Source organism: Propithecus coquereli, unplaced genomic scaffold, assembly GCF_000956105.1.
Source record: "Propithecus coquereli isolate 6110/MARCELLA unplaced genomic scaffold, Pcoq_1.0 Scaffold229, whole genome shotgun sequence".
In the NCBI taxonomy this organism is placed as follows: domain Eukaryota; kingdom Metazoa; phylum Chordata; class Mammalia; order Primates; family Indriidae; genus Propithecus; species Propithecus coquereli.
Genome location: NW_012147830.1, coordinates 434,926 through 447,717, shown reverse-complemented (window position 1 = coordinate 447,717; position 12,792 = coordinate 434,926). Strand labels below are relative to the sequence as shown.

The window sequence follows — 12,792 nt, the reverse complement described above, 5'->3', positions numbered from 1 at the left end:
AGAGCCATAATTTAGGAGAAACAATCTCATCTTCCATCTAGGGAAGATGAAGCTCAGAGCTCCAAGGCTCCTGCGTGCCTTTCTAATTGGGCAGCGCCAAGTCGATTGCTCCCGACACCGGCCTGTCCCACCTTAGTGCAGGCCCTCCCCTAACCGTCTCTCAACCTTCAGGCTTTCCACAACCATCCAGGGATTTCCTCAAGCACCATCATCAACATGTTTTCCTCCTATTTAGAACTTGGTCACTTCTGATTTCAATCAACCCCAAATTCTCCAGTCTGACCCCATTTCACCCGCAAAGCTCCTCTTTCAAAATGTTCCCTTGACTACAGCTGTGTTTGTCTCCTTCTCCTGCCTCCCCGACCACACACCGTCGTTTGTTCCTGGGACACACAATTCTTGCCCATCGTGCATCCCCTGCCCCTGGGGTGACTGTCAATCCTCCCCGACCACGTTGTGAGGCTCTTCTCCAGACTCGCCTCCGCCAGGCGGCCTCGCACAGATACCAGGCTGCACACGTGCCCCCGCCTAGACCAGGATACCAGCTTCGGAAGGTGTCAGGATGTGGACTCAGGGGTCCCTAGTACGCTGTCGGTGTGGGTGTAAATCATTTGGAAAATATGGCAAATCTCAGAAAACTAAGTACGTGCGTGTCCTACAACCCAGCAATTGCACCTCGAGAGTAATACCTGAGAGAACTCTCGCAGACATGAGTCAGGAGACTGGTACAAAAATGTTCCTAGCAGCTTTGTTTGCAGTAGCCAAAAAAATGAAAATCATCCACATGTCCATTGACAGAATGGATAAATTATCTATGTTCTTCCCCAATTCGATTACTATAAAGTAGTGAAAATGAAAACTGGAGGACTATACAATTGGATGAGCACAGCCAGCCACAGAAAACTAGATACTAAAGGATACCCTTTTGATAAAGCTCAGGAAAAGCAAAATAAACTACATATTTAGGAGGGATGTGAGAGAAAAAAAAGCAAAGGAATAATGCAACATTTGAGTTGCGGTAACCTTGGTGTAGAGGTGGAAGGAGGGAGATGGGACAGGTAAGGAACACAGGTAGTGACACCGGAGACACGCTCGTTCATTTGAAGTTGGGCTCATGGCTTACACACACTTCATACAGGCGCACATTTGTTGTCAAAAAGGCAAGCTGATGCCCTGTAAACAATCAGGGAATCTATAACTATTTCAAACTCGCTGCCCAGCTGGACACAGAGGGAACATTCACTAGATGGCTCAGACAGTAACTCGGTGCCTGAGGGCTCGAGCCTCTTTGTCCAGGACTGTGTCGGGACTACGGGAAGGACACAGGCACATGGGCCTCCCAACAGCCTCTTATAAACTATTGTGTAAAAACTCTCACTTGAGACTGGATTACAGAAAAGAATCTATAATGAAATAAAAGACATTTGAAATTGTACTGAGATAGGTGCCTGGCTAACAAAATCGTATTAACAAGTTTGAGAAATTAGGTCCTTTCTACTTTCGGTGGGGGTGGCCTACGCCAGCGACATGCTCTAGGTTGACAAGGACTCCGTCCTGTTTATAGCACAGCCTTCAGCACGCACTGCCGGGCAGGGCCCCGCTAGCGGTCACACGGATGACCCCACACGGATGACCCATGCCGTCAGGTCGTTTGCGGAACAAAGGAAGAACATCCCGCTGGTAAATAACGTAGGGATTCGCTGCCCACATTAAAGGGAAATGGGTTGATTCTTTAAAACAAAAAAAGATCACCATGTATGTCCTTTCACTTTTACAGACTTTGCAATAAGGCACAATTCTTAAGCTGTTTTTCATTTTTTTATTGCTGTTAATTCAAGGAAAAAAGGTTGCATAAAATCCAATCTGTTCTAGAAATATAAGTGGCCTTTCCAGTACATAACATTTCAAATATCAAAGTATATGGTAAACATACAAATAAGGAGAAGGTAACATACCTCCTATGTACAGTACAGTATTTTAAATCATAAAATAAGCTCCATAAAGTACAACTGGCAAGTGATTCACAACGCGGTCCATACGTGGCTTATCAAAACTCTCACTTGAACAACTCAACTGCAGCTTAACAATTAATTTAATAATGTGGTCCAAAAATACCCAGATCAAATAAAATATATTTAATCAAAATAATTTCCTTTACTCAAACTTTTTTTCTTTCTAAATTAAAGCTTTCATCTACCCCTTCACGCCCACCCCTTCCCCTTCCCCATAATTCCCACCCCTGAAAGTTTCAAAATGTACATTGGTGCTATAAATATAAATGCTACTTATGAAGCATTAAGCTTCTTTTTTTCTTCAAGTTTTTTCTTTTGTCTAGCAATCTGTTAGGCTTCTGAACCGATACCAAATATTTAAGTTCCTCTGCTGCATACCAACGTTACCCCACACCACAAAAATCTATCATTTCTGCTCTGTACTGAGGAATGGAAAACAAAACCCCCAACCCCTTAGACCTACGACTATACAGTGGTAGTTGTTCATCGCTGTTGAATGCAGCAGTCACCAAAAAACACACTGTCTTCCAGATAACCTCAGTGCACTTTAGGAAATCAAAAATTACCTGGAAGCAATTTAGTACATAGATTGGCTTTTAAAAAAACTTTTTTTTTTTTTTTAAACAGCAGCATTAAACTTAGTGACATGACACTGACATGATTAATACCATCTTAACACACTCAGAATTCAGTCTTTCACATTATAATCAAGCATAGTGGTAAACTGTTATAAAAGTGACTTTGTTACAAGAGACACGTTAGGGAACAGATACCTGACTTTTTGTAGAAACCCATAGCTTCTGATCGGATTGCAATAAACCATACACAATTTAAACACAACGTAACACTGTAACAGTTGGTACAGGAAAGGAAGAAATCTTTACTCAAGTAGTGTCTCTTTGAGCACAACACGGTGGTAGACGACAAGTAAAATTGGCTGTGGACCTTCATCACAAACACAAGCACACAGAACAACATTCACACCAGTGTGTTCACTTTGTGTCTCTCTGAAGCAACAGGCTAAAAAAGTATGATAGAAGTAAAAAGTTTTTTTTTTTTTTTTAAGAAAAAGCTTTTTGTCCATTTCATACATCCTGTTTTTTCAGTTTCATATGGTTTGACTTCTTCCTCTCTCTTCCACTTATTTTCATTTTTATTTGGACGACAAGCACTGCATATATGTATTTACGTGAGGCTGTTTATTACATATATACATACTACTTTGGGAATTTGATTTCTCCCATAAGAGTAAGGTGAAACATTTTGCCCTTGGTTTATATGCAGAGCAGTTTACAGAAGTGTGGACAAGAACACTGCTGGCCACTCCTGCCGCAGGCTGGGGAAAGAGTGAGGGTGGTGGGGAGAAAGGTGTAGTTTAGGGTGAAAGTGAGAAAAGCTGGGGAAGAAGCAAAGTTTCTTTTTTTCAAAACCATATGACTGTCACCAGTGTTGTAAAAAAAGGTCAAATACACAGTTTTAAAGATTCAGTAAACATTGCACACAGCAAGTATTCAGTGTAAAAAAAAGCACGCATCAACATTTTCCTTTTGATAGTTTTTCTGGAAGTTTAAATTACATGTATCACACATATAAGCCTGTTGTTGAACCAGGAGACCAGAGGCTCAAAAGCATTGCATTCTTTCTTGTTTTGGACATTGGTACAGAGAAATGAAAAATCCCAACTGCATAGAAATCTAGGAAATGTATAGACAAAGAAACAAACAAAATACCTTTCCTTTCCTCCCCTCCACACCCCATGACTCCCCACACTTGAGTGTATTAAGTAGGCAAGCTTTACTTGTCTCAGTCTGCAGAATCCAACGTATCGTTAGAAGGGGGGAGGGGAGGTGCGTATCTCAGTCTGTAAGTGCCTAAAACGGGAAAGACAGAACTGCTAAGTCACCGCTTACAAGGAAACGTCATCACAAACCACTACTACAAGATAGCAAATGGGCATGCTCTTCACAAGGCACCTTCAGCACTAGTACCACTCCGAAACGGTCACTCAAATCACTTCAACAAAGTAATATGAAGTTTGTGCTTTAAGTTCAATCTAAAGCTATCGAACTTGATCTTCCTTTAAAAATGCCAAGCAACTATACTCCCAATTCAAGACTTTTTTTTTCCTGGGTAAGATTTGGCACGATGACAAAGGCCAAATCCAAGTGAAAGACAACAGTTAGAGGTCGACAGTGAATTTGGTATCTTACTCACACCTACGTATGAGCACTTTCTTTCTGATGGTAGTAATATTAAACTGAGTTCAAATTCCCCTACTGCCAAATCAGTGCTGAACTATTTTGTTCCTGTAAAACGCAATAGAAATCTTGGTTTTTTTTTTTTTTTTTTTTTTTTTAACATTTGCTGGGAAGGAAAAGTGTAGCAGGGGGCGTACGCGTGAGGCCAGCTGGTTATGCAGATATACTAAATAGTTACTAGCAACCTTACATGTCAGGATGCCTGGATTACTTCCTACTTTTTCAGTATTTATAAATTTTGCTTACTCTATGTAACAGGATTGTAGCTTTAAAAATAAAAAAAAGTGCTGCAAGCAAGAGATTTAACATTACAATAATGCAAATTCCCATAACACTCCTTGAAAAGTGCCCGTAGAGTTTATTCCTTAATTGGAAACTGAATTCCTCTGAACTTCCTTGTGCTCTGTGTGACCTGGGTCTACACTAGGTTTCCCGGTTGTATTTTATGATTTGTCACTGAAAACAGAATATCCGTAAATGAACACACAAACAGATCTTTCTGCTACAACAGAATCCCATGATCAGTAAGGAAAGGAAGGAGAAACGGGTGAACTCAAAAACAAGTCCTCTGGGAGTTATTGTGATTACCTTGTTGATTGGCCTCCATGGATGACTGCTTACAGTCCTGTGCATAGTGTCCGCTGACACCACAATTGTAACACGAGACATTCCCATTCTTCTTGGGCCCCGAACCACTGGTGTTGGCAACTACGTTAGGTGCTGGGTATACAGGATAGAATCTCCCGAACCCTGCCATCTGCTGCAGGCCATAGCTGGCCTGGCTCCCCATGACTGGGTCATGGACCAGTCCATTTGCATATGGAGTCTGAGGCAGAAAAAAAGGAAGTTGGTTTCCATTGCTCTGATGTGCTTGGTTGAGGTAGCTGCCATTGCAAATGGATGGCAGAGTAAAGAACGGGACTCGGTACATTGGTCCGGGCACTGGATTAGGATAATAGTAACTGTTTAGCTGAAGGTTTCCATTGGTCCCACAGCTGCACCTTCGCCCACAAGAACCACAAGGACCCGAGCCCATCTGCTGTGGTGGCACTACCGTCCCGTTAGCGTTTGTGTTCCCCACAGCACTGATGTAAGATGTGCTGTCGCTCTGCGCAGTACTGTGCGTCAAAGCAGGGCTCGGGCTGGGGGCAGGGCCTGGGGTGTGGGTAGGAACCGCAGGAGGAACCGTAGCCTGGGCCTGGCTGAGGCCCGCGCTCGCCGGCTGGGGAGAAGGTGCTGCCGTGTTGAGCACGCTGGAGTTCTGGCTGGGTAACACGCTGGCGGCAAGGGGGGAGCCTGGTAAGGTGTAGGAAGCTGGTGGCTGTGCGGCTGAGAGGCCAGCTGCTGGAAGAACTACCTTCACATTGGTAGGCTGAGGGACTGTCCCAGTGTTTCCCTCAATTTGAGGCACCATTTGATTTAGTCCTACCACTTGAGATGCAGGTTTTGTGATGGGGTCCGTGGTAGCAACAGGAGATCCTGGAAAACTACCTGGGTTATGGACAGGAATAAAGGCAGTGTTTGGTGACCCGATGCTCAGACTTCCAGTTGGTTGCTGTGGGATGTTAACTGTGCAACTCTCTGAAGATCCCTGCGGCGGTGGCAATTTCAGCCTCTGCAATGTCAGGTGCAAAGCGGGAGTGCTGCTATGTGGAAGGAAGGCTGACGGGATGGGTAAAGGGGAAGCCAGTAATTCAAGGTGCTTTTCTGATTCTCCGGCAGAAGCTGTTGGCCCCAGCACTCCGACAGGAGTTGAATTTGCGGACTCCCTTATTGCAGAGATATCCACAGGACTAGGAACGAGCATCCCTACTGCTTTACCATCCGCAGATTTGGGTGTGGGAACGACAACTTCAGACTTCTGGGCACCATTGTGCATGACACAGTGTAAAGTTGGCATAAAAGAAATATGCTGATACTTGGGCGAGTTTAAGGGATCTTCTAAAAGGCTTCCGCTCTCATTTCCCAGTGAAGCAATTTGAACAGGTGGCTTGACAGTGACAGTCTGGTTGACAGAACCATAACTTGTAAACCTAGTTGTTGATGGATTCCCAGAATCCTCAGAATTGCTGTCTGTGTCTAAAGAAAACACACACAAATATAGACATTAACACAAGCATAGTTCCCATCCTTCTTGCTACAAGTAAAATTTAAGTAAATCTAAAATTAACTGTGAAGCTTGGAAGGTGTCCCTCCACTGTGTTTCCTAACGGTCCAAGCTGACCACCTTTTAACTTCTGGCTTTCTGTGGATCATCATTACATACATGCTTTATTTAAAAAATATGGGGATATAAACAAAAAAACAAAAGGTTATTTGGAGACTGAATGAAGCACAGTATAAAAACAGATTTATTTAATATTACCTTATTATTACTGAGAAAAGTATTACTTTCAACCTTAATCAATTTTAGGCAATCCACTTGATTTAGATTCTGCACTGTCAAACCCAAGGTCTCCAATTTATCTCAGATAAATGACATAATTTAAAGGGCTCAATCAAGACAATATTTAACTCAAATATCTAAAGGTAGGGAATGGAAAAGAATTTCTTAGAATGAAATATTCTTATTACTAAATATTTCAACGGGAGAAAGAAAATTTAAAGCATCTATTAATCATAAAATATGCTAGAATACAAGAAGCAAGAAATTATGAGTGTTGCCATTTCTTCAAAATCAAAACAGCAAAATGGCACATTTATTTCTACTACTGCATCTTCCCCTGCCATCCCCCCAAAGAGACAGGGCTTCACTCTGTCACCTAGGCTGGAGTACAGGTGGCATAATCGTAAGCTCACTACAGCCTCAAACTCTTAAGCTCAAGCCATCCTCTGGCCTCAGTCTCCCATGTAGTTGGGACTACAGGCGCACACCAGCATGCCCAGATAATTTTTAATTTTGTGTAGAGATGGGGTCTCACTGTGTTGTCCAGGCTGGTTCAAATTCCTGGTATTGGTGATCCTCCTGCCTCAGCCTCTGAATCACTGGGATTACAGGTGTGAGCCACTCTGCCTGGCCTGTTTCTACTACTGCATCATTCTTATGCTTGTATACAGAAATAACTTCAATCAAGCCTTCTCCTGGATGTCCTGACTTTTGGTATAAAGGGGGCAAAAGATAAAATCTAATTCACGACGTTTAAACATCATAAACCCAGATACTGCATTGATGTGTACACAGATCATTCAATTAAATGTGGTGTCTATATTTAAAATTTTTCTGCTCAAAAATACATGCTGAATTGCCGTAGGTACTTAAAATATTTATATTTAATTAATGTAAGAACTGGTTATATTCACCTTAAGATGTTAAAAATTTTTGAAACAGAATACTAAAAACAAATTAGTCTTCCTGAAGAATGGTGAAATGAAATATAGTTACTGACACAGAACATCAGTGTTATTAATTCAACTATATTAATTTATATTAGAAGAGATTTAATTAATGAGTAAATGGTTCTAGCATAAACTTCCCCATGTAGATCAATAATTGGGGTCTTTCTTGCTAAACTTTGAAAAATAAAAAGTATCCAAAAAGCAGTAACTTGTTTAAGGCATTATATCTATACTATCACATCAGTGCAGAGTTAAAGATAAAAATATTAACGTAAGTTTAAAAGAAGCTTCTGCTTGAGCTGCCCATTAAAAAATTTTTTTAAAAACATTAAAAATATATATATAAGTCTAAAAGAAGCTGAAACGTTTTCAGATGGTCAGTTAAATATCTATAGAAATTAGGCTTTGTTTAAATCCCAAGTCAAAGGAAATGGTCCACAATGTTCAATGGTCCCAAACAGTTTTCTGAGCACTATAAGGACTCATCCAGACAGGATCAGACAGGTCTTGCCCTTTTTTTGCACTGACTTCAGAAAGCATCAAGTCCCAAACAGAACACCAGCACATTCCACCCGGAACACAGCAACGCCAGCCATGTGCTTTTCAAAGTGGCCTTTTCATCCACTTGGAATTCTAAAAATGATCCACGTTCTCTATCATAAGGGATACTTCCCTGGTTTGAGAGAGCCCCAAGTGTTTTTTTCGTTTAGGGAAGGGTCATTTTGTCACTTAACAACTGAGCCTATTTGAAAAAGGGCAAGCTCTTCCATGCAGGCCACCAAATCCCGCTGACGACAGAAAAGGGTGCTGCAGTTACCACTGTAACAACCAGGCCAAGTCTGCTGTGCAAGCCTGAAGGAGCCACGGAACCTCCTGTACGTCCTACAGAATTACGTATAACATGTGCAATGAAACATACTCAAAGCTTGCCTATTCTGGGTAAGGCATAAAAATTCTCTCCTTTAAGCTTTATAATAGTTCTGTGAAGTTACTTTCATTTTTTTCTTTCATGAGGAAAACCGCAGAGCAGAAATGCAGCATTGACTCAGACTAGAACTGGTGGTAGAGTCACTGCATGCTATATTTGGTATGACTACAAACTAACTGCAAAGTAAAGACTGACTTTAACTGTCTGTGACGCAGCAACACTATTGCCTGGCTCCTTAAGACAGGACCTGGTAATACAGAAGCTAAGGTCCCAGAGAGCTGCAGACTGCCCAAGAAGAAACTGCATGTGGCCGAAATGATGGGGTCTAAGGCTCTCTAGCGATCCATAGGTGGCCAAAGAGAAATAACTTGATACTGCACATCAGCATGGGTACACCTCATAACTAAGTGTTCTTAATCAGATGTTGTTACTACGTGCAAAGAATGACATCCTCAGTCAACACTTACATTTTCAAGGAGATCTCACTTCAGATCAGAATGGTAGAATAAGGACCTCTAATAATCCACTCCTCCATAAAAGCAATGAGAACCCTATCAAAAACTGTCAAAATTAACTTTTTAAGAACTTTGGAAATTAACTAAATGCTTATAGCAATCTGAGGAGTGTTTATTTAAGAAAAACAGCTGCATCTGTAAGAACAGAAAGCCTCATGGTGTTTTTCCCTTGCCATACGCCCATTCCTTCTTTCTCCAGCTCTGAAGTCGCCCTGGAAACTAGCAGCACCTCGACCACTTGGTAGCTATGAAAACCAGCAGCCTAGCGGCCACTAGAAAAAATAAAGGTTTGGAGTTCCCCCACAGCCCCATCACCAAAGAACTGTCATGTTCTATTTGACCAGTCTGGCAGCTCGAGCTCACTCTGTGTTATAGCCTCTTATCCAAAGGACATTTGTCATAATTAATCAGTGGCGACTGTTTAACAACGAGGCTGCCTGAGGCAGTATTACCAGTTGGGGCTAACAAGAGGCTGACCAAAAAACAAAATGAAAAACTGGGGAATAAGATGTCCACGGGGGGATCTGAAAAGCTTCAGTACATTCCTGGGAATCCCGAAGGCTACGATCATGCCTTGGCTGTGTGCATTCCCAGGGAAGACTGAGAAGGCCCTAAGCTCTCACTGCTGGCTGACTTTAAGCCTCTGTGCAAGTAAGAACTGAAGACATAATATGATATATACAGAAGACAACAAAATGGCAGATGTAAATTCTACCTTATCAGTAATTACATTACGTATAAATGGGCAAATGGCAGAGATCAGCAGAATGGATTAAAAAACATATCCTAAACTACATGTTGCTTAGAAGAGATATACTTTAAAGACACAAATAGGTCTAAGGTAAAAGGATAGAAAATGAAGTACCGCGCAAGCAAAACAGCTGGAATGGCTATATTACTACCAGACAAAATAGACTTTAAGACAAAACTTGTTACTGGAGACAGAAGGGTATCTTACAATAATGAAAGGATCAATCAAGATGATATAAAAAGTATAAACATACATACATCTAACAACACACACATTTTCAATCTTTCTATACTAACTCTGTATCCTGTCTTCTATTTAATTTTATACGCAGTGAAATAAGCTTATAAAGTCAACATTGCTAGGAATTGCTAAGACAACGGTCTACATGACACCCTTTATATCAATTAAATTTATAATCAGTAATGGAATCTATAGGAACATAAAATTCCTCGTTTGACCCTGATTTGAAGAGATGACATTCCCTCCACCACCTCCTCCCCACCTCTCCCTCTACCCTCTCCAAAGAGCAAACCTCTGTCTTTTTCTTCTTCACTTTCAAAACTTTCTCTTCCATCATGTCGTGGACTAGACGGAGAACTGTAACTCTCTGAAGATGTTTCTCCACATGTGTCATGTCCAGATCCAATGTCCAAATTCACATCTAAAAATAACAACTCTATTTTAAAAAAATCTTGTTAAGTAATTTCTAAATTGAACCATTAGAAATTAGTTGTAGCTATAATTTTTTTCCAGTTTTCCTACAACCACCTAAAAAGCTTTCTTTGATCTAGATGAATATTCATTAATCACAATTTTAACTGAAAATAATTGATAAATATACTCTTAAAGCAAAGGCACAGAAGAACAAGTCAATCTTACTGACTTCAAAAAAGAGTTAAGGTTCTTTGTAGGGTCTGTCCAATAATGTTACTGTGAGGCACTAAGTCTAGATACTAATATTTTAACACCTCAGAGCTTATTGAAAAATTCATTCTTTAAGAGAACTCTAGAATGGACTACCAAAATGCCTATTCAGTTAGAATTACTTGGCTTGAGAATTAAGAAGAATCAAATTCTTCCCACCTAGTAGACTGAGTAGCCCCTTGAGTTCTGCCCAAAGGCACACCTACACGGAGGTGGGGTAGGACTGGGGTGTTGTCCCCACTATGATCAACTGGCTATCGGTGTTGAGCACATAAGGACAGACTACTGGTGTATCTAGTATTGGACATTCCCACACTGGCCCAGACTTAGGGAACTGCTCTATTCACTTCCATAAACCCGGTGGCTGGCACAGCTTCTGCCTCACAGCAACCATCCAATACACATTCAGTGTTAAATCCCCACGTAAGGGATTCCAGAGGGTGCCTAAAAACTATAAATAAGTGAATCATTTCCATGGCAACCTGGTAGAACCAATAAAAGGTAACCATTATTAACCATTTGCGTAAGAAAAAAGACATGATTTGTGTAATGAGCAATTCAGTTGACTAACCTGTGTCTTTTGGGGATAAATTTATAACAGTGTTAAGATTGTTAAAGATGACCTAGATTAGCCCAGCCACTCAAATGTTGGTTGAATACTGAAGAAAAATAAAGGCACTATGAAATGCAGATATTACTAATTCCTTTTGGGTAATCAACTGTATGTCAAACTACTACCAAGGGAAAACTGCACAAAATCTCATGAGGGTATAAGGAAAGTGGCAGAGGAGTTACAACGGCAAATAATAATTTTACAGAGAGGTAATCTGGAGTATACTTACAAAGCAATAGGCTCTGAATTACCAGTCACAGCACGTCCAAAGAAAGGGATGCAAGTCAACACAAATGGCTGTTTGAAGACGAGCTAATGTGCCACAGTAGCCAAACAACTTGGCATTAAATTGTGCTAATATAACTGTAGCACATATGGAAATCCTGAATATAAATATTTCAACCAGCATATAACAAAATGAACAATCCAAAGATTAAGAGAATCCAAGGTTCAACAGGGTATTCTTCTCAAAACAGAAACAATGGACTAAAAGGGAACCACTGGGGTATTTAGTGTTCACCAAAACTCAGGCAGGGAAACCATAGCGGGAGTCTTTGAAACTTCAAACAGCAAGTTTCAGAATACGATGAAGGAAAAAAAAAAAAAAAAAAAGCAGCTCTCTCTCCAAGTGGCATAATTTACAAAACTATTTTCTTTATATTATACAGCTAGTAGATATTCTAATCATCAAACTGCCATATATTAAATTGCAGCTTTCAAAGAACTAAATACATAAATCTAAATCTATACTAAATGTAATCTTTTTGATGATTCAGAAGGTACTTCAGAACTGTGTAGAGTGAGAATTTCATGCTTAGAAATAATGTGATCTGATTCAGGTGTAGATGGTGAGGGTGAAACAATTATGTCAAAGGATACTTCACAAATTGTCCTTTTAAAAAGAAATGCACACTTCAAAATTTTTTGTCATGTCTCAAGTGATAGGAGGTCTTGCAAATAATTAAGACAAAAACAAAAACCTTAAAACCTAAGCTACTATTTTATCAATAAAAATATTGGTTATTGGTAATTATAAACAACAGAAGTCAGTTACAGAGTTAAGAACTGTTTAGATAAATCACAGGTAACAGAACTACATCTATCATATGAAATATGAAAAGAAGCCGGAGACCTTTAAATCAGCCTAAATCCTTTAAAACATGCCAAGAGGTCAAACCACCTCATTTCCCCCAAACTTTTTGGTGCCACAGTCAGCAACAGGAGAGTGGGCTGGAAGAAACCCTGAGTGATAACCTGGAACAGTGAGCGATCTCAGTGACCTATCGAATACATGAGGTAATGGACACGTCTCTACGGAAGAGAGACAAAAAGACTGGGTTTTAAAAGAAGATACACTGGCAAGAATACAGGTGAGTAATAGCACTGATTGCCTCCCGGGAGGAGATAACACGGAGGGAGGCAGTGAGGGATGCTTACTTTGTTCCCCTTTAGAAT

General features: G+C 40.6%; 1 protein-coding gene across 1 annotated transcript in view; it reads right to left on the bottom strand.

The window, feature by feature from the left end:
* Positions 1–1,805: 1,805 nt before the first annotated feature.
* Positions 1,806–12,792, bottom strand: part of ZCCHC2 (zinc finger, CCHC domain containing 2) — a 55,278-nt gene continuing 44,291 nt past the window's right edge. The window contains exons 12-14 of the mRNA XM_012645290.1: positions 10,333–10,461; positions 4,859–6,349; positions 1,806–3,883 (exon numbers count right to left, since the gene is read on the bottom strand). Of these exons, the coding sequence (XP_012500744.1) occupies positions 3,816–3,883; positions 4,859–6,349; positions 10,333–10,461 (1,688 nt within the window). The 3' untranslated portion in view covers positions 1,806–3,815. The remainder of the gene's footprint in view (positions 3,884–4,858; positions 6,350–10,332; positions 10,462–12,792) is intronic.